General features: G+C 55.0%; 2 protein-coding genes across 2 annotated transcripts; one reads left to right on the top strand and one right to left on the bottom strand.

Annotated features, from left to right (window-relative positions):
• Window positions 1-424: 424 nt before the first annotated feature.
• On the top strand, window positions 425-3,864 carry LOC100383874 (putative knotted-like transcription factor family protein). The gene is made up of 6 exons (NM_001176502.1): window positions 425-814; window positions 1,554-1,674; window positions 2,794-2,984; window positions 3,061-3,192; window positions 3,285-3,418; window positions 3,535-3,864. The coding sequence occupies exons 1-6, from the start codon at window positions 494-496 to the stop codon at window positions 3,536-3,538; spliced, it is 903 nt and encodes a 300-aa protein (NP_001169973.1). The 5' UTR covers window positions 425-493; the 3' UTR covers window positions 3,539-3,864.
• An 18,280-nt stretch (window positions 3,865-22,144) lies between these two features.
• LOC100277736 (uncharacterized) lies at window positions 22,145-22,712 on the bottom strand. Its single transcript, NM_001151228.2, has one exon. The coding sequence runs from the start codon at window positions 22,670-22,672 to the stop codon at window positions 22,367-22,369; it is 306 nt and encodes a 101-aa protein (NP_001144700.1). The 5' UTR covers window positions 22,673-22,712; the 3' UTR covers window positions 22,145-22,366.
• Window positions 22,713-22,973: the final 261 nt, after the last annotated feature.

The raw sequence follows: 22,973 nt of genomic DNA on the forward strand, positions 1-22,973 counted from the left end.
CTTAGATTAATTATTATAGCATGTCGCTTTTTTAGACGGAGGAAGTGTAGCAATTAGCACACCCACTTTGACAAGTGTGGGTCCCCACGCAGCGGATATGGTCACATCACACTCAGACAGCTGCCCTGCAGAGCTGATGCGCCTGAGCCTGGGCCCGCCTGCGCGGCGACAAAAGAAAACCAACCCCGATCCGGGAGAGATTGGCAATTTTACTATTATTATTTATAGGTTTCATTAATATATCATCAAACTCACAAATAAATAAATAATAAACACAGATGATCACACTAATTATACACACGAGATGATATAATAATAAACAACTAAAATTAAGACTGATAAAATTACAAATTTCTCGACCCGTGGAGCCTTGCAACCAAAACCAACCTACGCCATCATCATCCATCCATCCGCTTGTCCCTCGCACCACCACCAACCAAAAACCCCCAACTGCCGAGGTCGCCGGCGACTCCGTCCGCTCCGCGCCACGGGTATGTCGTTCCACTACCCCGACCATGGGCTATCCATGGACGCCGCGGCAGCGGCGGCCGCCGCCGCCGCCGCGTCGTCGCCGAACCCTAGCGGCTTCTCCCCCGGCGTCGGCGGGGAGAGGGAGAAGGCGGCCATTGCGGCGCACCCGCTGTACGAGCGCCTTTTGGAGGCGCACGTCGCCTGCCTCCGCGTCGCCACCCCCGTCGACCAGCTCCCTCGCATCGACGCGCAGATCGCCGCGCGCCCCCCGCCACTAGCCGCCGCCGCCGGGGCCGCGGCAGCGGGAGGGCCGTCCGGCGGCGAGGAGCTCGACCTCTTCATGGTACGGCTCGACCCCTTACGTGCCCCTTCCCGCCTGCTTGGCAGCTGTGCGCTGCAGTTGAACAGCTATGGGCTTGCGGATTTACGGTGTGGGGAATTTGAAATTTTGGGATTGAAGGAAGGATTGGTTGACTGGATTACCTGTACGCGGAACCTCTCAATTAGCGCTCCGCTTTGGCTATAAGTTTCCCGGTTTCCCCATTTTTTTAGTACATGGATTTGGAGAGCTGAGATAAGGAATCTCAAGCTAATTCTCAAGCTGTGGTAGTAGTAGTACTTGCGAAGTAGGATGAGGAGGACGTGGCCTCATGGCTGGAGCCTTTTTGTGGTTATGCTTATTCACTGCAATAGTTGTCTGACTTGGATTATGGTAGTTGACCTCATGGCTCAGTCAGTTTTGGAGAATTGTATCAGATCAACGGAACCCTTACTTCTATTTGTTTCAAGCAATAGTGGGAAATGATCATATACTGCAAGCCTCTTTGCTATTGTATGATTTGTGCTGATTTAATGTCGTCTAATTCAAGTTTTGTTTTATTGGCATGTCATTTATTGGATTAAATAAGCCTATGCACTGATGCTTCTACCTCACTATGGCTGTTTACAATGACTGTGTTGCTTCACTAGAAGTAGAGTTGTCTTTGTCTAGGATTCCGTACATAGTTAACATCTTGCATCATCTGTTTTGGCCAGGTATTCCTGTTCTCAGATTCTAATATGTCACTGTTTTATTATTACAGACGCACTATGTATTGCTCCTTTGCTCATTCAAGGAACAACTCCAGCAGCATGTACGTGTTCATGCAATGGAAGCAGTGATGGGTTGCTGGGAGCTTGAACAATCTTTACAAAGCCTAACAGGTAGATTGTTTTCTTTTTTTAATCTTGTGTTAATTCAGAAACGTGCCTGAAGCTTTCAGATATACATCACTTGCTTTTATCATTTCAATAATTGCAGCCTTGCTGTCAGATGAAAAAAACAACAAAGTGCTTTCAGTATTTATTGCAACTATGTAGTATTGAAAGAAAGGAAACACCAGCATTAGCTAAAAAGGAAACAGTGAAAAGAAAAAAAATATTTTGCAAAAGTATGAGTATGTGAAAGCTCTTTAATCGCATGCATTCTAATAAAAAAATGCATGTCTTTTCAATCATTTCTTAGCCAACACTGAAGAGTATCTGTTTATAATATGTGTGGTACCTTATATAGTGAATACTGAATACCTGCCTAAGCTTCTAGGGCCACACTCAGAATATAAACGCGATACGAGCTTCTAGTGTCACATAGAATATAATTCACATAAAGCATTCAGTATACATTTTATTCGGTTTGGGGCTCTACATGCAAGTTGCTATCCAAATTTCAAGGGCATGTGTGAGTCCTTGGCAAGAGCTTAGGGCCTGATTGGGAACTCTGCTTCTCAAAACCACAGCTTATAAAACCATAGTTTATTGTATGTCATGACATAACTATGATATATTCTATATCAGTCCAATCTAACACCTGTTTGGAGACACAATATTCCAGTTATAGTGTAGGAGAAGAGGAGACTGCGTGCAAGCAAAAAACTTTGGTCCAGACTAAAGTTTTTTTATCCCAAAAATATCGTGGTATTGGTAAAACCATGACTTAAAATACAGAGTTTTTAGTTATGCTCTCATACGTCTTTTGGTCTAAAATATCATGGTATGCTCAAATACACAGTATTGTCTTGGGACTAAGGAAATACTGTGTTCCCAAATAGGCCATTAGTCTATCACAGATTCACAGATGGTTGTCCATGGTAGCATTTAGATGTGCAACTTATAGAAGCAATGTGTGCAATGTCAACTAAATTTTTGCACCATACACACCTTTCTATTGATCTATTTTTGCACCATGTACACCTGAACTGAATTTATAAGATCAGCTAATAGAACAGTACTACAGAAATCACCGTCGTCAGGCAAAACTGAGTGAGGCTAGGATTGGTTCTGCAGGGGCATCTCCTGGTGAAGGCACTGGAGCGACCATGTCTGATGATGAAGACAACCAGGTGGATAGCGAAGCCAACATGTTTGATGGAAATGATGGATCAGATGGTATGGGCTTTGGCCCCTTAATGCTGACAGAGGGTGAACGATCCTTAGTTGAGCGTGTACGGCAGGAGCTAAAGAACGAGCTTAAGCAGGTCTCTCTCTTTAAAATGCTTCATTCGTCACTGCTTATGGTGCATTGTTGACTAACAGAATGTTTCCTACCTCTAGGGTTACAAAGAAAAGCTTGTTGATATCAGGGAAGAGATTATGCGCAAGCGCAGAGCTGGGAAACTTCCTGGAGATACTGCATCTGTGCTGAAAGCTTGGTGGCAAGCTCATTCCAAGTGGCCATACCCAACTGTATGTGACACTACGGCGACATATAATTCCCTCGTCAACTTTTGCTATCAGCTTGGGTTCATTGCTGATCCACTCTTTGCTTATTCATCCAGGAAGACGACAAGGCACGACTGGTGCAGGAAACGGGATTGCAGCTAAAGCAGATTAACAACTGGTTCATCAACCAACGCAAACGGAACTGGCACAGCAACCCAACATCCTCGGGTGAAAAGACTAAGAAGAAAAGGTATCACAATGAAAGCTGCTTTGCTGTTGCCTAAACCCTGACAGGCAGGCTTGTGGCTTGCCCTTTTTTTTCTGTACTTGCACTGTTTTAAACATGTAAAATTGGAAATGTCGCAGGTGATATTGATCCAGAGCAATCTTGACGATGCTAAACGTCCACTGTGTACTTTATGGCGAAGTACATTACCCTCCCTCCGTAGCCAGGAGCGGAGATGTGCATCTTGGGTGGCCCAGTGGTCACTTAATGCCCCAAGTTTGACCACGTTGTGGGACTGGTGCTAGTAGTGACCTCTGCAGTATAGTAATATTCACTAATGTTGTGGGAATCATGTGGTGTATAACCGGCGAACGGGAGGGAGTAATTTATGTTTTATTGTAATTGTCTATCTTTACCTTGTAATGATATTTTAGGGAGAATCCCAAGATCTCAGAATGGCCGTTCACTGTATTGTCGGTGGTAAAAGTGGTGGGCAATCATCGTGTTCAGATTACCTCCAGAAGGGTATGCAATGGCTCGAATGTTCCATGTCGTGTTTAGCTGGTTGTCGTTTGTCTTACTTCCTGCTGAGTTGGATACTTGATTCCTTCGAAGATGTAAAGCACCCATCGATGCAGATTTTGTCGTTCTGATGTGGGAGCATATTTTGTTGCTCAGATATGCTCCGAGCATCTCGAGGAGCCCCTGTTCTTAAATTAGGGCTTCTAATTTTTATTTTAAGGATTTTTCCTTTATTTTTAAGGTCTTAATTTTTTAGTTGTTCCAATATAAGTCCTCTAATAGGGAATGGGCATTAGCCCGGGTGGCTAGTCGTAGCCGGCCTGCGTTCGAGCGCTGCCCAACCGGTATACACACACGAGCGCGCATTCAGCGGTATTGTGTGTGTTTCCACGCACTTAAGCTCTAGGCCTCTAAATTTATTTCTGTGTGTTATGGACGCGCACGTCTGTGTCTAGTAGTGTGCGTTTGTGGCGTCCTTATACCCTAATAAAAAAAAGAGAAGTCTTCTAATCAAAGCCGTCAAATCATTGTAAAGGAACACTGACACAAGGGTATGTGACGAGGAGCTTATCAAACTGAGCGAGCTCATGTCGTCGTGGCGATGAAGAGTTTGCCACACCATGCTCCCCCGAGGCAATCGACCTAGATTTGAGCGCTGTTCAACCTAGGTTTTCTTACCTACCTGAGAATTTTCTCAGGTTTTAGGGTATACACACGCGTGCATTCAGCAGTATTGCGTGTTACCACAAACTAGAGGTCTAGATCTCATTCTATTTCTGTGTGTTATGGACGCGCACACATGTGTGTGGGTGTGGTGTGTAATGGTGTGCGTTGGTGACGTCTTTATACCCTAATAAAAAATAGAAGTCCTCTAATCAAAGCCGCCAAATCATTGTAAAGGAACACCGACACAAGGGTATGTGACGAGAAGCTTGTCACACTGAGCGAGCTCACGTCCTCATGGCGATGAAGAGTTTGCCACACCATGCTCCACCGAGGTCATGAGGTCCCTCGCGGTAAGGACGAAAAATGGTTCGAAAATATCAGTAATTTTCTAGTATAGTTTACCGCTTTTTTGGTTATTTCTGGATTTAACGTGATATACGAAAACACTAAAAACGGGATAACATTCGGAAATGGTAAGGGAAAGGTTGGGACGTCTTTATCGATTTTTTTGGAAATCCGGTGATTTTCTGTATTTCCCATATTCGGGAGAATCCAGTAATTTTCCATATTTCTGGAAACTCATCTTATTGTTCATAGTAAATAATTAATATTAGTATGATAATCTTACTCCTCATCAATAGTAGTCATTTCTTAAACCAAACATCTCATAAGATGTTGCATTTAAACATCATGTAATTTATACAATTTGCATTTAAACAATTTTCATTTACAAACATCGTGTAATTTAAACAGTTTGCATTTGTAAATAGTTTTCATTTGTAAAAATAATGTAATTTAACATTGCTTATTTGTAACTATAGAAGATCTTTTTTACTCACATTGTCTTGTGTCCTTGCATTTCAGCTTCCACGCATGTCCCATCCCTTCCTATGGATTTGGAGATTTTAGATGCGATATTTACTTCTTTGGATGTCATAGAAGTCATATCGAGTGATCTAGACGACATGATACATGATCTTTAGCTTATGTACCGTGTGTTAAAAGGTTATGTGTTGTGTGGTTAAAACTTATGAGTGGACATTTATGATTAATTGTTTGTGGTTAAGACTCATTGTGTATTTGTGTGGTTGGCTTGTATGTGGATGTGAATGAACAATCATATGTTTTAAGACTTTTATGTAATGTGTGGTTAAAACTTATAAGTGGACATATATAATCAATTGTGTGGATAAGACTATGTATTACGTATTTATGTGATTAAGACTTGTATATGGATGTAAATGAACAATTGTATGTGGTTAGGAATTATTTAATATGAGTTTTTTCAATTTAAGTTACCGTTTTCCGATCGATTTCGAGATATTTTGTTTGGATTTATGCGTTTTCGATATACCGGAATCTACCAGTCGTAATCCGTTTCCGACTTTCCCGTTTCTCGATTCCGACCAAACAAAAACTTATACAGGTGAAAACGGTGAGAGTGTTTTCCCAACTATTATCGACCATTTGCACCCCTACCTCGCGTGGAGATGGTGAGCTCTCTCGCCGAGAGAGGGGGCTGCGTCGAGGCTTTGTTGGGAAGCCAAGGGTTCTCATCAACGAAGCTGCATCGGTGGGTCCACACCTGACCTATGGGTGGTGGCAGGGAGTCTCGCCGAGGGAGACACATTGAATTACTCGCGTTGCTGGATTGAGGGTTGAAGGGGTTGGTCTAGCAACGCACCCCGAATCCCTGATGCTCAGGAGGGTTTACCATGCTTACGTGCATATTTTAAATCTACGAGATTTGTCGGCGTTTCGACCCCGGGGGGTCCCTGGACCCACGAGTAAATTGTCGCCGCGTGTCCCAGCCCAGATGGGTCGGCGCGAGACGGAGCACGAAGGGGGGTGAGAAACGGCAAAAGGGGAAACCCGCGGCCTTCGTGTTGCCCTGCGCCCAGGCCGGGTGCGCTTGCAGTAGGCGGTTACAAGCATCCGCGAGGGAGAGAGAGAGAGACTGTCCGCCAGCCCGTTCTCCCGCGCGGCCAACCTTCTCGTATGAGAGCCCTGGTCCTTCCTTTTATAGGCGTAAGGAGAGGGCCCAGGTGTACAATGGGGGGTGTAGCAGTGTGCTAACGTGTCTAGCAGAGAGGAGCTAAAGCCCTAAGTACATGCCGTCGTGGCAGCCGGAGAGGTTTTGGCGCCCTGTTCATGTGGTGTCGTGGCCGTCGGAGGAGTGCTTGAGCCTTGTGGAAGTACAGCTGTCGGGGCTGTCGGATCCTTGTTGACGTCTCCTTGCTTCCGTAAGGGGCTGAGAGCCGCCGTCGTCATGGAGCACGCGGGGTGCCATCATTACTTGTTTACCGGGGCGAGCCAGATGGGACGTCGGTCTTGTTCCCTGTAGCCTGAGCTAGCTAGGGGTAGGTAATGATGGCCTTCCCTGTGATGTGGCGGGTCCAAGCCCGAGGACGGGCGAGGCGGAGGCTCCTTCGAGGTCGAGGCTGAGTCCGAACCCTGGGTCGGGCGAGGCGGAAACCGTCTTCCGGGGTCGAGGCTGAGTCCGAGCCCTGGGGTCGGGCGAGGCGGAGACCGTCTTCCGAGGCCGAGGCTGAGTCCGAGCCCTGGGTCGGGCGAGGCGGAGACCGTCTTTCGAGGCCGATGCTGAGTCCGAGCCCTGGGTCGGGCAAGGCGGAGCTTCCCATGGCGCCCGAGACTAGACTTAGCTGTTGTTAGCCTCTCTCTGTCAAGTGGCACAGCAGTCGGAGCGGGGCATGCGGTGTTGTTTTCCTGTCAGGTCGGTCAGTGGAGCGGCGAAGTGACTGCGGTCACTTCGGCTCTGTCGACTGAGGAGCGCGCGTCAGGATAAGGTGTCAGGCGATCCTTGCATTAAATGCTCCTGCGATACGGTCGGTTGGCGTGGCGATCTGGCCAAGGTTGCTTCTCTGTGAAGACTGGGCCTCGGGCGAGCCGAAGGTGTGTTCGTCGCTTGAGGGGGCCCTCGAGCGAGACGTGAATCCTCCGGGGTCGGCTGCCTTGGCCCGAGGCTGGGCTCGGACGAGGCGAGATCGTGTCCCTTGAGTGGACTGAGCCTTGGCCTTAATCGCGCCCATCAGGCCTTTGCAGCTCTGTGCTGATGGGGGTTACCAGCTGAGATTAGGAGTCTTGGGGGTACCCCTAATTATGGTCCCCGACAGTAGCCCCCGAGCCTCGAAGGGAGTGTTGATACTCGCTTGGAGGCTTTTGTCGCACTTTTTTGCAAGGGGCCGGCCTTTCTCGGTTGCGTTTCGTTCCGGTGGGTGCGCGTGAGCGTACCTGCCGGGTGTAGCCCCCGAGGCCTCAGAGGAGTGGTTTGACTCCTTCGAGGTCTTAGCGCGTTTCGTGATGCTTCGGCCGGTCTGGTTGTTCCCTCATGCGAACTGGCCGTAGCTCGGGTGCACAGTCAGGTTCCAAGTTCTCGGGCTGGTATGTTGACGCTGTCAACGGTTTGGCCGGAGCCGGGTTTGTGAGAGCAGCCCCCGAGCCTCCGCACAGAGCGAGAGGACGGTCAAGGACAGACTCGGCTTTTTTCATACGCTCCTGCGTCGCCTTTCCGCAAGGAGGAGGGGGCAAAGCGCCATGTTGCCCTCGGAGGGCGCCGAACATGGTGTCTCCAGTGAGTTGTTAACGGGTGATCCGAGTGGACGCCCGTGCCCCATTCGATAAGGGTCGGCTAGTGGCCCAGAGGCGCGTTCCAAAAGTACCTGCAGGTGATTTGCCGGACCCAGTCCCGTTTGATAGGGTCCGAGGGCTCGATGCCTCCCTCTGATGGGATTCCGTTACAAAATCGCTCCCGCTGGTCTCGGAAATGTCCTAGGGTACCTCGGGAGCGTAGCCCGAGCCTTGGTTGTGTATCGAACGTACCCAGAGTCATCCCTCGCTCTGCGTTCTCTGAGGCGGCTGTCGAACCCTTCGGGGGCCAGCCTACGAACCCCTGATCAGTAGTGGGCGCGGAGCCCGAGTGGCTTGAGGCGGCTGTCGAACCCCTCCGAGGGGCCAGCCTTCGAACCTCTAACCAGTGGTGGGCGCGGAGCCCGAGTGCTCTGAGGCGGCTGTCGAACCCTTCCGAGGGGCCAGCCTTCGAACCTCTAATCAGTAGGGGGCTCGGAGCCCGAGTGCTCTGAGGCGGCTGTTGAACCCTTTCGAGGGGCCAGCCTTCGAACCTCTGATCAATAGGGGGCTCGGGGCCCGCTCCCTTCGCGGAGAAGGATCCCTTTCGGAGTATCCCCTTTCCCGGTCCCTGTAGTAAGAGAGAGAAAGAGGAAGAGGAAAAGGATACGAAATCGAACGACGTGGCGCACCTTTTTTGACGCGGTCATTATGGCGGAGGTGAAGCGTCGCCTGCTTCGCCTGCCAAAGGTGCCATCTGTCCTGCCGCAGAGTTAATGCGACGGGACGAGTGGTTCGCGGGGCAGCCGTTGTGCGTGCGCGAGACGTTCGAGGAACGGGCGTCTTGCCTTTGAGTTTTGAATCTCGCGGCGGGTTTGGGCGAAGTGTTGAATGGGTCTTGCCTGGGCCTTTATATATTCGGGAGAGGGACCGGTGACGGTTCTTTACTCTGCTGCTCGCCTCCCACTTAGGTTTCCGCAACCTGAGGGAATAGCCAGAGAAAGAAAACCGCGCACCTCGTCCACTCCGCCGCCACCTCTTCTGCTTGGTGATGGCCGACCGGGTGACCGTTGTTTCACCGCGTGACCCGTGGCCTTTCTCCACCGTCACGGCGGACGATCTGGAGGCCCTTGTTGCCGATGGTTTGCTTCGTCCTCTCTCCGGTGACTCGCAACCGGAGTGGATGGCCCCTCCGAGCGGAGCCGCCCCGTCCCCGCCGCAGGGGTATGTGCTGAGCTTCGTCTCTTTTCATGAGCGGGGGTTCGGAGTGCCGGCAAGTCGTTTCATGCGGGTGATTCTGCACGTCTATGGGGTGGAGCTGCACAATCTCAGCCCCAACTCCATCGTAAGCAGCCATCTTCGCGACGGTTTGCGAAGGGTTTTGGGGATCGCCCCCCACTGGGACCTGTGGACCCATCTCTTCTCCGTGGAGCTTTTTGCCTCGACGACGGGGAAAGAAGAGTTCGCATGGCGGTGCGGGCTAGTGGCTGCATCCTCCAGTTGAGGCAGGCGCGGGCGCAGCAGTACATCCCTGCTATCCTCGCGTCTTCGAACAAGGGGTGGCAGCGCCGGTGGTTTTATCTCCGGAATGACGACGGGAGGCTCCCGTCGTTTTCTCAACGAGTGGTGACCGCCGCTGGCGGTAACTAGCGCTACGGGGCCCCGCGCGAGAAATAGAAGAATCTCCAGCCCCTTTTGAAGGCCTTGGAGGAGCTGCGAGAAGGAGGGCTCACCGCCGCGGGGGTGGTTGCCACCATTCATCGCCGAAGGGTGCTCCCTTTGACGGAGCGGCGACTGCCGCTTTGGGAGATGACGCCGGGGGTCGACTTGGAGGGTTTGCAGATGTCCTCGGACCCCCTTCCCGCCGATGACCTCCACAGGCGGGTAGCCGGCACGGTAGGGAAGTTAGACGCCGGTGCCTTTTCCCAGCTCTCGATGCGTCCCGATCGCGGGTGTGTGTCCCTGGTGAGTGTCCGCTCCTTCTTCCTTCTTGTGTCGGATTGCCCTTGGTTCTCACAACCGATACTTTTCGTTCTTCTCCAGGAGGTGGGGTTCCACAAGCCTTCCCTGCCACCGGTCCCGGAGGATGCGGTGGACCGAGCCACACGGAGGGTCGCCGTGGAGAAGAGGAAGGAGAAGAAGGATACAAAGAAGGCTCGGGCCCGCGAGCGGATGCGGGCTCGGGACACCTTGGAGAGGCTTCGTCGTCGACAGGAGAGGGATGGGCTCCCGAGGGAGCCGTTGCCGGAGACGCCTGACGATGATGACGACGACGATGAAGATGATGATGAAGACGACGACATGGCTGCCCGCCTCGGTCTCAGCTCGGATCTGAGGTTGGGCAAGGGGTCGTCGAGCCAGCCCCCGAGCGGGCTGGCGCCGTCGGTATCCGGGGCCGGGACGTCGGGGTCCCGGTCTGAAGAACAGGGGCAGACCGAGGGGGTACTGGACCCCTTGGCCGAGGTGGTTGAGGTGACCCCGAGGAGTCAGGCCGAGCCGCCTATTCCCCAAGAACCGTTGCCCGTGCCGACTGCACAGGAGGGTGATCCTCAGGTCGTCGTGGCTGCGCCTGGGCAGTCCGTCCCTCTGGTGCCTCAGGCGCCCGAGGCAAGGATGGTGCCGAAGCCAACAGCGGGGCTAACCTCGGTGGTACCTTCATGGATCGAGGCTCGAGAGACCTCCCCACAGGCACGATTGATCGTGGCCCAGATTGGGTAAGTATCTTAGGATATCTTCGTCCTGGCTCCTACTTCGTGTGTCCTGATCTAGCTCTTCCTTTTCATCCCAGCAAACGGAGGCATGGTTCGACCGGTCTGGCTCCACGGAAGGCCCTCAAGACGACGCTGGCTTCCACAGCCAGTGCCGCACCGGGCCTCGCCGGCCAGCTGGCCTTCTTACAAGATGCCCCAAAGCGGGGGGGCCCAGGCGGCACAAGTTGCCATGGGGCGAGCTCCCGAGGCCGACTCCTCCGTCGAGGCGGCCGTCGTGCCAAGGGAGACTGTTGGCGCGGCTGCGGCCTCGAGCCCACCAGACGCGTTGCCGGCGCTGGCACCGGCTTCTGCTGAGGCGGTTGCCGTTCTGGCCGTGGAGCCACCCGTCGCCGCTAACGCTGAGATGGCCGAGGCGTCGCTACTTGATGCCTCGGAGGAGGGGGCACAGAACCGCGACCCGTCCTGGGGAGTGGCAACCTCGTCCCCGCGCGGCGCAGTCCCGACGGGCGGCGTCAGTCGCTCTGGTTCTGGACCAGTGGGGCTTTGGATCCCCTCTTCATTCTTGATGATGAGCGAGAGGAGCAGTCTTGGGACGGGCTTCGTGAGTGTGCCGAGGCAACGGTGGGGTCGCTTCGGTCGACCTTGGAGGTCCTTTGCAGGGACGTTCCCAAGATCCTCCAGGTAATGATTTCAAGCATACCTTTCACGTGATCAAGGCATTCTTTGTGACGCCCCACTTCCTTTCCTCAGGATCTGACGGATTTGAGCGCCGCCAAGTCATCGTTCATCCACCGTGAGGCTGATGTCTGGGGTTCGCTGCGGTTCCTGAGGACCACGCTTGCCGGGGCTACGGAGCGCCTTTCCCAACGGAGCGCCGAGGTGGTGGACCTTCGGTTGCTCTGTGTCGATCTGGAAGCAGAGGCAGTGGCGGCACGTGCAGAGGCGCAGCGGCAGCAGTTGGAGCTTGGCCAGGTCATCGGCGAGCAGGACCAATCTCGGGGCCGGGCCGCCGAGGCTGAAAGCTGGGCTGAGGCTCTTGGAGACCAGTTAGCCGAGGCGTCTGCTCGGGCCGGAGCCCTTGCGGCAGACCTAGTCGTGGCCCAAGCCGCATCCTCGGAGCATCGTGCCCGAGCCGAAGGTATGTCTTGGCTGTTTTAAGATTTTGATTCAACTTCGTTCCTCGACTCATGTTTGAAGTCTTCTGCTTTGGCTGTTTGCAGAGCTCGAGTTTGCCCTCGATGAGTCCACCAAGGCACTTGCCCAGGCGGCCGAGCAGAGGGAGGCCGACCACACGGCCATGTCCGAGGCCATCTCGGCCTTCTGCCGGGTCTTTGGTCTCGATGACGTCCCCTCGGGGAGCTCCCCTCAGAGTCGCCTGCAGGCCTTGGGTGACCACGCATGCGGCAGACTCCATGAGGCGCTGCATCACGGCGTCAGGCGGGCCTTCGCCGTGCTCGCTTCCCACTACGACGTGGATCTGGAGCGGGTCAGCGAGGGGTATTGCCTTCCCGACGAAGATGAAGCTGCCCTGGCCAAAGTCCAGAGGCTTGACGCGGCCGCCGCGGGCCCAAGTGCGGTGCTGGCGACCACCTTCGAAGCAGAGATCCTCCCGCTTGAGCCGTCGTCCGAGGCCGGGGCGGATCTCGCCGAGGGTGGAAACGAAGCCGAGGGCGCGGCTCCTTCTCCAGGCGACGCCTGATTCTGCCGGAGCAGTTTATTTTGAATGCATATGTGTCTTTTGCGGCCGCCGAGGCCCGAACACTTTATCGTCGTAATATAAGGCTGTGTCTCTTCCTGTTTTGCGTATCCGGACTCGTTTGTCAGTAGCAGGATTGCTTACCCAAGTAAGAGTTATTTTTCGCGGTAGGTGATGAGTGAGGTATCCGTATCCCAGAGGCGTAGGAGTCCCTCGGCTCGATCGGCCTTGCCACTTACATGCACTCTTATTCGTTTCTTGGGGTCCTGTTACTGATATAGCCGGGAGACGCGAAAGTCGTTTTGATGGAAGACTTTTTCCGAGGAAAATTTTGACGCAGAGGGGGTTCGCCCCTTCTAGCCCCCGAGGGAGGGTCGGGCTTTGCCGAGGCAAGGCTGACCCTTCCTTGATGGTTAGACTTTATTGGCGTATGTAAACGAGGTGTATGAACGACTTGAAAACATCTTAAGGGTAGAAGCGACGTAGCTGTCGGATGTTCCAAGCGTTGTTGTAGACCTCGCCTTGACTGTTGGCCAGCTTGTATGTTCCGGGCTTCAAAATCTTAGCGATGATGAATGGCCCTTCCCAGGGAGGTGTGAGCTTGTGGCGCCCTCGGGCGTCTTGTCGTAGCCGAAGCACCAAGTCGCCCACCTGGAGGTCTCGGGACCGAACCCCTCGGGCGTGGTAGCGTCGCAGGGACTGCTGATACCGCACCGAGTGTAGTAAGGCCATGTCCCGAGCCTCTTCCAGCTGGTCCAGTGAGTCTTCTCGGTTGGTTCGATTGCTTTAGTCATCGTACGCCCTCGTCCTCGGGGAACCGTATTCTAAGTCTGTGGGCAAGATGGCCTCGACCCCATAGACTAGAAAGAACAGCGTGAAGCCCGTGGCTCGGCTCGGCGTTGTTCTCAGACTCCAGACCACCGAGGGGAGTTCCTTTATCCATCGCCTGCCGAACTTGTTGAGGTCGTTGTAGATCCGTGGCTTGAGTCCTTGCAGAATCATGTCGTTGGCACGCTCTACTTGCCCATTCGTCATGGGGTGAGCTACGGCGGCCCAGTCCACCCGGATGTGGTGATCCTCGCAGAAGTCCAGAAACTTTCTGCCGGTGAACTGGGTGCCGTTGTCGGTGATGATGGAGTTCGGGACCCCAAAGCGATGGATGATGTTGATGAAGAACGCCACCGCCTGTTTGGACCTGATGCTGTTTAGGGGTCGGACCTCGATCCACTTGGAGAATTTGTCGATGGCGACCATCAGGTGCGTGTAGCCCCCGGGTGCCTTCTGCAAGGAACCGACGAGGTCCAAACCCCACACAGCAAACGACCAGGTGATGGGTATTGTCTGCAGAGCCTGAGCGGGCAGGTGGGTCTGCTTTGCGTAGAATTGACACCCTTGGCAGGTGCGTAAAATCCTAGTGGCGTCGGCCACCGCGGTTGGTTAGTAGAAACCCTGCCGGAATGCGTTTCCAACGAGGGCCCGAGGTGCTGCGTGGTGACTGCAAGCCCCCGAGTGTATTTCTTGTAATAACTCCTGACCTTCGGTGATGGATATGCATCGCTGGAGGATGCCTGAGGGGCTGCGGTGGTAGAGCTCCTTCCCGTCCCCCAGCAAGATGAACGACTTGGCGCTCCGCGCCAGTCGCCGAGCTTCGGCTCGGTCGAGGGGCAGCTCTCCTCGGTGGAGATATTGCAGGTACGGGGTCTGCCAGTCTCGATTAGGCGGGACCCCATTCCGCTCTTCCTCGACGCGCAGTGCCTCACCCTCGGGGGCCAAGGGTGCCTCGGGCTGAGCCGAGGGCGCCTCGGGAAGGGCCGAGACCTTTTCAGGCTCAGGCGTGTCGTCGGTCTTGACTGAGGGTTGATGTAGGTCTCGGGAGAAGACGTCCGGGGGAACCGTTGTCCGCCCCGAGGCTATCTTAGCCAGCTCATCCGCAGTCTTGTTGTATCGTCGGGCGATGTGGTTGAGCTCGAGCCCATAGAACTTGTCCTCCAGGCACCGAACCTCATCGCAATAGGCTTCCATCTTTGGGTCACGGCAATGGGAGTTCTTCATGACTTGGTCGATGACAAGCTGCGAGTCGCCATGAGCGTCGAGGCGTCGGACCCCTAGCTCGATGACGATGCGCAACCCGTTAACCAGAGCCTCGTACTCGGCCACATTGTTGGACGCCGGGAAATGGAGGCGCAACACGTAGCGGAGGTGCTTCCCGAGGGGCGAGATGAAGAGCAGGCCCGCGCCCGCTCCTGTTTTCATCAGCGACCCGTCGAAAAACATGGTCCAGAGTTTCGGCTGGATCGGAGCTGCTGGAAGCTGGGTGTCGACCCATTCAGCCACAAAGTCCGCCAAGACTTGGGACTTGATGGCCTTCCGAGGGGCGAACGAGATTGTCTTGCCCATGATCTCCACCGCCCACTTTGCAATCCTACCCGAGGCCTCTCGGCACTGGATGATCTCCCCCAGGGGGAAGGATGACACCACAGTCACCAGATGAGACTCGAAGTAGTGTCGCAACTTTCGCCGCGTCAGAATTACCGCGTACAACAGCTTCTGGATTTGCGGGTAGCGGATTTTGGTCTCGGACAGTACTTCACTGATGAAGTAGACCGGCCTCTGGACGGGCAATGCATGCCCCTCTTCTCGTCTCTCAACCACGATCGCGGCGCTGACCACCTGAGTGGTAGCAGCGACGTAGATCAAGAGGGCTTCTCCGGCAGCGGGTGGCACCAAGATGGGCGCGTTGGTAAGGAGCGCTTTTAGGTTCCCGAGGGATTCCTCGGCCTCGGGAGTCCAAGCGAAGCGCTCGGTCTTCCTCAAGAGGCGGTACAGAGGTAGGCCTCTTTCGCCGAGGCGCGAGATGAAACGGCTCAGGGCCGCAAGACATCCCATGACCCTCTGTACTCCTTTCAAGTCCTTGATGGGGCCCATGTTGGTGATGGCCGCGATTTTCTCCGGGTTGGCCTTGATGCCCCGCTCGGAGACGATGAACCCTAGGAGCATGCCTCGGGGGACTCCGAAGACACACTTCTCGGGATTGAGTTTTACGCCTTTCGCCTTGAGACACCGGAATGTCGTTTCAAGGTCGGAGAGGAGGTCAGAGGCTTTCCTCGTCTTGACTACAATGTCATCGACGTAAGCCTCGACCGTTCGACCAATGTGCTCTCCGAACACATGGTTCATGCACCTTTGGTATGTCGCACCCGCATTCCTCAAACCGAATGGCATAGTAACGTAGCAGTACATGCCAAAGGGTGTGATGAAAGAAGTCGCGAGCTGGTCGGACTCTTTCATCCTGATTTGGTGATACCCTGAGTAGGCATCGAGGAAAGACAGGGTTTCACACCCAGCAGTGGAATCCACGATTTGATCGATGCGAGGCAGAGGGTAGGGAACCTTCGGACATGCTTTGTTTAGACCAGTGTAGTCTATACACATCCGCCATTTCCCTCCTTTATTTCTCACAAGCACAGGGTTGGCAAGCCATTCGGGATGGAATACCTCTTTAATGAACCCTGCGACCGTCAGCTTGTGGATCTCCTCGCCTATGGCTCTGCGCTTTTCTTCGTCGAATCGGCGCAGAGGCTGCTTCACGGGTCGGGCTCCAGCTCGGATATCCAACGAGTGCTCGGCGACATCCCTCGGTATGCCAGGCATGTCCGAGGGACTCCACGCAAAAACTTCGGCGTTCGCGTGGAGAAAGTCGATGAGCACTGCTTCCTATTTGGGGTCGAGCTCGGAGCCGATCCGTATCTGCTTGGAGGCGTCGTCGCTGGGGTCGAGAGGGACGGACTTGACCGTCTCAGCTGGCTCGAAGTTGCCGGTGTGGCGCTTCGCATCTGGCGCCTCCTTGGAGAGGCTCTCCAGGTCGACGACGAGGGCCTCGGATTCGGCGAGGGCCTCGGCGTACTCCACGCACTCCATGTCACATTCGTACGCGTGTCGGTACGTGGAGCCGACGGTGATGACCCCGTTGGGGCCCAACATCTTGAGCTTGATGTAGGTGTAGTTGGGGACGGCCATGAACTTGGCGTAGCATGGCCTCCCCAGCACTGCGTGGTAGGTTCCTCGGAACACGACCACCTCGAACGTGAGGGTTTCCTTTCGGAAGTTGGAGGGAGTCTCGAAGCAAACGGGCAGATCGAGTTGCCCAAGGGGTTGGACGCGTTTCCCGGGGATGATCCCGTGAAAAGGCGCCGCGCCGGCCCGGATCGAGGACAGATCGATCTACAGGAGCCCGAGGGTCTCGGCGTAGATGATGTTGAGGCTGCTGCCTCCATCCATGAGGACCTTGGTGAGCCCGACGTTGCCGATGACGGGGTCGACAACGAGCGGGTACTTCACTAGGCTCGGCACGCGGTCGGGGTGGTCGCCCTGGTCGAAGGTGATGGGCTTGTCGGACCAGTCTAGGTAGACTAGCGCCGCCACCTTTACCGAGCAGACCTCTCGACGCTCTTGCTTGTGGTGCCGAGCCGAGGCGTTCGCCACTTGCCCGCCGTAGATCATGAAGCAGTCGCGGGCCTCGAGGAACTCCTCTGCCTTGTGATCCTCCTTCTTGTCGTTGTTGGGGGCTCGGCCACCTTCCGTCGGTGGCCCAGCCCTGTGGAAGTAGCGCCGAAGCATGACGCACTCTTCAAGGGTGTGCTTGACGGGACCCTGATGATAGGGGCACGACTCCTTGAGCATCTTGTCGAACAGGTTGGCGCCTCCGAGGGGCTTCCGAGGGTTCCTGTGCTCGGCGGCGGCGACAAGGTCCGCGCCGGTGGCGTCGCGTTTCGCTTGCGACTTCTTCTTGCCCTTCTTCCTCGCGCCGCGGTGAGCGGATGCCTCGGGGGCATCTTCCGGCCAGCGCCCTTGAGGCTGCTTATCCTTCCGGAAGATGGCCTCGACTGCCTCCTGCCCAGAGGCGAACTTGGTGGCGATGTCCATCAGCTCGCTCGCCCTAGTGGGAGTCTTGCGACCCAGCTTGCTCACCAGGTCGCGACAAGTGGTGCCGGTGAGGAACGCGCCGATGACATCCGAGTCGGTGATGTTGGGCAGCTCGGTGCGCTGCTTCGAAAATCGCGGGATGTAGTCCCGGAGGGATTCTCCCGGCTGCTGGCGGCAGCTTCGGAGATCCCAGGAGTTCACAGGGCGCACGTATGTGCCCTGGAAGGTGCCGGCGAAGGCTTTGACCAGGTCGTCCTAGTTGGAGATCTGCGTAGGAGGCAGATGCTCCAGCCAGGCTCGGGCGGCGTCGGAGAGGAACAGGGGGAGGTTGCGGATGATGAGGTTGTCATCGTCCGTTCCACCCAGCTGGCATGCCAGCCGGTAGTTCGCGAGCCACAGTTCCGGCTTCGACTCCCCCGAATAATTGGTGATAGTAGTCGGGGTTCGGAACCGGGTTGGGAACGGTGCCCGTCGTATGGCCCGGCTGAAAGCCCGCGGACCGGGTGGTTCGGGCGAGGGGCTCCGATCCTCCTCGCTGTCGTAGCGTCCCCCACGCCTGGGGTGGTAGCCTCGGCGCACCTTCTCGTCGAGGTGGGCTCGACGCTCGTGGCGGTGGTGCTCGTTGCCGAGGCGACCCGGGGCCGCAGGCGCGGTGTTCCGCGTTCGCCCGGTGTGGACCGAGGCTTCCCGCATGAGTCGGGAAGTCGCGGTGTGATGTTCCGGGGGGTACCCCTGCCTTCGGGAGGCAGAGCCTTCGGCCCGTCGGACCGTGGCATCTTCCAGGAGATTCTTGAGCTCTCCCTGGATACGCCGCCCCTCGGTGGTGGATGGTTCCGGCATCGCTCGGAGTAGTATCGCTGCTGCAGCCAGGTTCTGGCCGACCCCACTGGAAGCCGGAGGCAGCCTTGCCCTGGCATCGTCGGCGATGCGGTGCTGGACGCCCTGGGCCAGGTGACGCGCTTCTCCGGCCGGTGCTCGGCCTGCCCACTCCTGCCCAATATTTTGCTGAAGCTGCACAAGTTGTCCTGCTTCCTCGTCGAGCCTGGCCTGTACCTCGCGGATTTGCTCGAGCTGTGCGTCCTGACCCCCCGCAGGGACTGGGACCACATCTAGCTCCCGAAGGATGTCAACGCGAGGCGCAGGCCTAGGGAGATCACCGTCCTCCGGCATACCAAGATGGTTGCCTTCGTCGAGACCCCCTAGATCGACGTGGAAGCATTCGCGACTTGGGCCATAGTCCTCGTCGCCGAGGCTGTGGCTGCTATCGGAGCAATCGGAGAGGCAGTAGTCACATGCGGTCATGAAGTCCCGCATGGTACTGGGGTTATCGAGCCCGGAGAAATCCCAACCAGAGTCAGGCTCGTCATCTTCCTCGGAACCCAGAGGCCCGTAGGTCGAGACGGCCATCAGCCGGTCCCAGGGTGACCGCATATGATACCCCGGAGGGTTTGGACACGCCTTTACGAAAGCGTCCACCGAAGCGAGGTCGCTTGGTGGGTCGCAGCTGGATCTAAAAGGCATGGAACGGGAAACGGACGGTACCTCTTAATCAACGGGAGGTGACGAAGTCGCGTCAGGGGCGGACTGCACCGTTGTCTCAGGTATGAGGCCAACGCCCAGCATGTCCTTCGCGAGCGTGCTGGCGTTGTCCGTCTGCTTGGAGCTGGCGTGTTGCGGGGAAACGACGCTCGTCTTCGACTTAGACGCGAGGTCGACGCCCGACGTGTCCCCCGCTGGGGCGCCGACGTCGTCGACTTGCTCGACAGCCGACGAGGTGCCGCCTCCTGCTTGCCATGCCTGCCCCGCCTCCTCCTCCGTCAGTGGGGAAGGCGGCGGGATAGACCCGGATGTTGCTCGTCCGCCACGTGGGGAAGACGTCGTCGATTCCGCCGCCGGCGGGCGGGCTAACGGCCGCTATTGTCGTTGTCGCGCGGCGGAGGAAGGAGTATCATGTCGTAACTGTCGTCGAGGGACATGAACTCCAGACTCTCGAAACGAAGCATCGTCCTGGGTTGAAGAGGTTGCTGGAGACTACCCATCTGGAGCTTGACGGGAAGCTGTTCGTCAACACGCTGCAGTCCCCTACCTGGCGCGCCAACTGTCGGCGTTTCGACCCCAGGGGGTCCCTGGACCGACGAGTAAATTGTTGCCGCGTGTCCCAGCCCAGATGGGTCGGCGTGAGACGGAGCACGAAGGGGGGTGAGAAACGGCAAAAGGGGAAACCCGCGGCCTTCGTGTTACCCTGCGCCCAGGTCGGGTGCGCTTGCAATAGGGGGGTTAGAAGCGTCCGCGAGGGAGAGAGAGAGAGACTGTCCGCCAGCCCGTTCTCCCGCGCGGCCAACCTTCTCGTATGAGAGCCCTGGTCCTTCCTTTTATAGGCATAAGGAGAGGGCCCAGGTGTACAATGGGGGGTGTAGCAGTGTGCTAACGTGTCTAGCAGAGAGGAGCTAAAGCCCTAAGTACATGCCGTCGTGGAAGCCGGAGAGGTTTTGGTGCCCTGTTTATGTGGTGTTGTGGCCGTCGGAGGAGTGCTTGAGCCTTGTGGAAGTACAACTGTCGGGGCTGTCGGATCTTTGCTGACGTCTCCTTGCTTCCGTAAGGGGCTGAGAGCCGTCGTCGTCATGGAGCACGCGGGGTGCCATCATTACTTGTTTATCGGGGCAAGCCAGATGGGACGCCGGTCTTGTTCCCCGTAGCCTGAGCTAGCTAGGGGTAGGGTAATGATGGCCTTCCCTGTGACGTGGCGGGTCCGAGCCCGAGGTCGGGCGAGGCGGAGGCTCCTCCGAGGTCGAGGCTGAGTCCGAGCCCTGGGTCGGGCGAGGCGGAGACCGTCTTCCGGGGCCGAGGTTGAGTCCGAGCCCTGGGGTCGGGCGAGGCGGAGACCGTCTTCCGAGGCCGAGGTTGAGTCCGAGCCCTGGGTCGGGCGAGGCGGAGACCATCTTCCGAGGCCGAGGCTGAGTCCGAGCCCTGGGTCGGGCGAGGCGGAGACCGTCTTCCGAGGCCGAGGCTGAGGTCGGGCGAGGCGGAGCTTCCCATGGCGCCCGACACTGGACTTAGTTGTTGTCAGCCTCACTCTGTCGAGTGGCACAGCAGTCGGAGCGGGGCAGGCGGTGCTGTTTTCCTGTCAGGTCGGTCAGTGGAGTGGCGAAGTGACTGCGGTCACTTCGGCTCTGTCGACTGAGGAGCGCGCGTCAGGATAAGGTGTCAGACGATCCTTGCATTAAATGCTCCTGTGATACGGTCGGTTGGCGTGTCGATCTGGCTAAGGTTGCTTCTCCGCGAAGACTGGGCCTCGGGCGAGCCGAAGGTGTGTTCGTCGTTTGAGGGGCCCTCGGGCGAGACGTGAATCCTCCGGGGTCGGCTGCCTTGGCACGAGGCTGGGCTCGGGCGAGGCGAGATCGTGTCCCTTGAGTGGACTGGGCCTTGGCCTTAATCGCGCCCATCAGACCTTTGCAGCTTTGTGCTGATGGAGGTTACCAGCTGAGATTAGGAGTCTTGGGGTACCCCTAATTATGGTCCCGACAAGATTTTTCTCAAATTTAATAATAACAACCAATTTTATAAAGAACTCTTATGTTTTTACATGAGCATTTAAATTTTAGTTCTTTGATTTGTTTGAGTAATGGTTCTATTAAATATATATTTTTTAACAAAGCCTTTAGATTTTAGTTTAGGAGTTTTATTTGATGGTCACTTGAACCTTTGCACCGAGAAGATATTAGTGATCATAGAGATACATGTTTTGTGATTGAAGAAAAGAGCCGAAGCCCAAAGGCGAGTAGGCGACAACGACAAGCGATTAGCGAAGCACCTTACTACTGTACAGCGACCAGGTCAAAGCGGCGACCGAGCAGGTGGAGTCCGAACCACGCGGGACGCGTCCTCTGACTGAACTGTGATGAAAGACACCAAACCAGGCAAACCATGGTTCCTGGTTGTACGATCCTATCCCTTCCCGCTCGTCGTTTTCGCTAAAAAAATGCGCCCTGAGCGGGGATTTCTTGTTCCCCCTCCCCGCCGTCTCCGTCGCGACGATAGCGAGGCCAGCTTGCTGTCCCAACTCCCAGCTCCAAACCGCAATCAAGTCCAAAGCTATAATCAGTCACTCGCCGAGATGGCACGTTTGGTGGGACCAGAGGGGACAAACCCAGCACGCACGCATCTCACAAGGAAAATCTCAGCCCAAGCCAAATTTCTCAACTTGGACACAATTTATAAAAAAATACACCATTGAATGACTCCATCAGTTTCACTGAAGACTACTCTATTTTTTCAAGAGAATTTTATTACCACAAAGAAAATAAATTAATTTTTCTTTAAAAATAGAAATCACTCGAAAAAATAAGGTTCCTAAACTAGCCATAAGAATGTGTTAAGACTGTTTAGAAACCCTAAAACTAACAATTAACTGCTAAAATTAATCGTAACGGTTCTAAACATTCTAATTAATACCTTAACTAACTGTTAGCTAATTCGCCGCTAACAATTTATTTATTAGTAAATCATTTAATAATTTATTAGCTAAGCTAGTTCCAAACAGGACCTAAGAATTAACCTGTACGTGAAACAAAATTAAAACGAACTACGTTTTCGAACTCATGGAGTAAAGAAATTGACTGGTTGATTTTTTTGCAGCGTAGTGATAAGTAGACCTCCAAACCCGATAGTATATAACAATCAATAATCAAGCACGTATGCTAACATTTTTACATGGATCAGACCACTAACACAACTATATCGGTTCTTCGTCGATCTGATCTGACGCATATGCTACTAATAGCCTAGATTCAAGGCACAACCGCACAAGTACAGCCAAAACTGATATCATCGGCCGGCACTTCCGCTCCCAGGTAGGCAGGCGCTACACGGCTACGCGACCTCGACGACCGCGGCGGGCGTCGACAGCCGCGAGGAGAAGCTGTGGTAGAGCAGGCCGTCGCCGCGGCGGGCGCGGGCACCCCGTTGCCCCTCCTCCTCCTCCTCCTCCTCCTCGTCGCCGTCGCCCTCGTCGAAGTTGAGCGCGTAGCTCAGCGGGTCGTACCGGAACTCCCCGACGTCCGCGCGGCGGCGCCACCGCGTCCGCTCGCCCAGGCCGCCGGCGCCCTGGCCAAAGCAGCAGCACACGGTGGCCATCAGCCTGTGCCGCAGCGCGCTCAGCGACGACGACGGCGACATCTTCTCTGCCGCTCGCTAGTCGTTAAGCTGAAGCAACAAGGTCGAGTCGGGTTACAGCCAAGGTTTTAAATAGCCGGCTAATAGCGGCTATTTAGTCGGCTACAGTCTTTCACAATGTCTAGAGCTAAAAGATGCACTATTTAGCGCTAATTAAAATTAGCCGTTAATAACCTTATTTAGCCTGCTAAATACACAACATTAACTCGATTTAGCCGTTAAACATGTAATATTTTTTACTGGCCGAGCCTTTAAAACATTAAAGCCAAAAACAAATATAGGAAGACCTTTTTACTTAATGTTT

The sequence above is a fragment of the Zea mays genome, chromosome 5, assembly GCF_902167145.1.
Source record: "Zea mays cultivar B73 chromosome 5, Zm-B73-REFERENCE-NAM-5.0, whole genome shotgun sequence".
Lineage (NCBI taxonomy): Eukaryota > Viridiplantae > Streptophyta > Magnoliopsida > Poales > Poaceae > Zea > Zea mays.

Coding starts and splice junctions, on each gene's coding strand:
- LOC100277736 (NM_001151228.2), bottom strand. CDS start 22,672: ATGTCGCCGTCGTCGTCGCTGAGCGCGCTGCGGCACAGGCTGATGGCC.
- LOC100383874 (NM_001176502.1), top strand. CDS start 494: ATGTCGTTCCACTACCCCGACCATGGGCTATCCATGGACGCCGCGGCA. Junction 2,985..3,060: donor TAAAGAACGAGCTTAAGCAG/GTCTCTCTCTTT, acceptor TCCTACCTCTAG/GGTTACAAAGAAAAGCTTGT. Junction 3,193..3,284: donor CCAAGTGGCCATACCCAACT/GTATGTGACACT, acceptor TTATTCATCCAG/GAAGACGACAAGGCACGACT.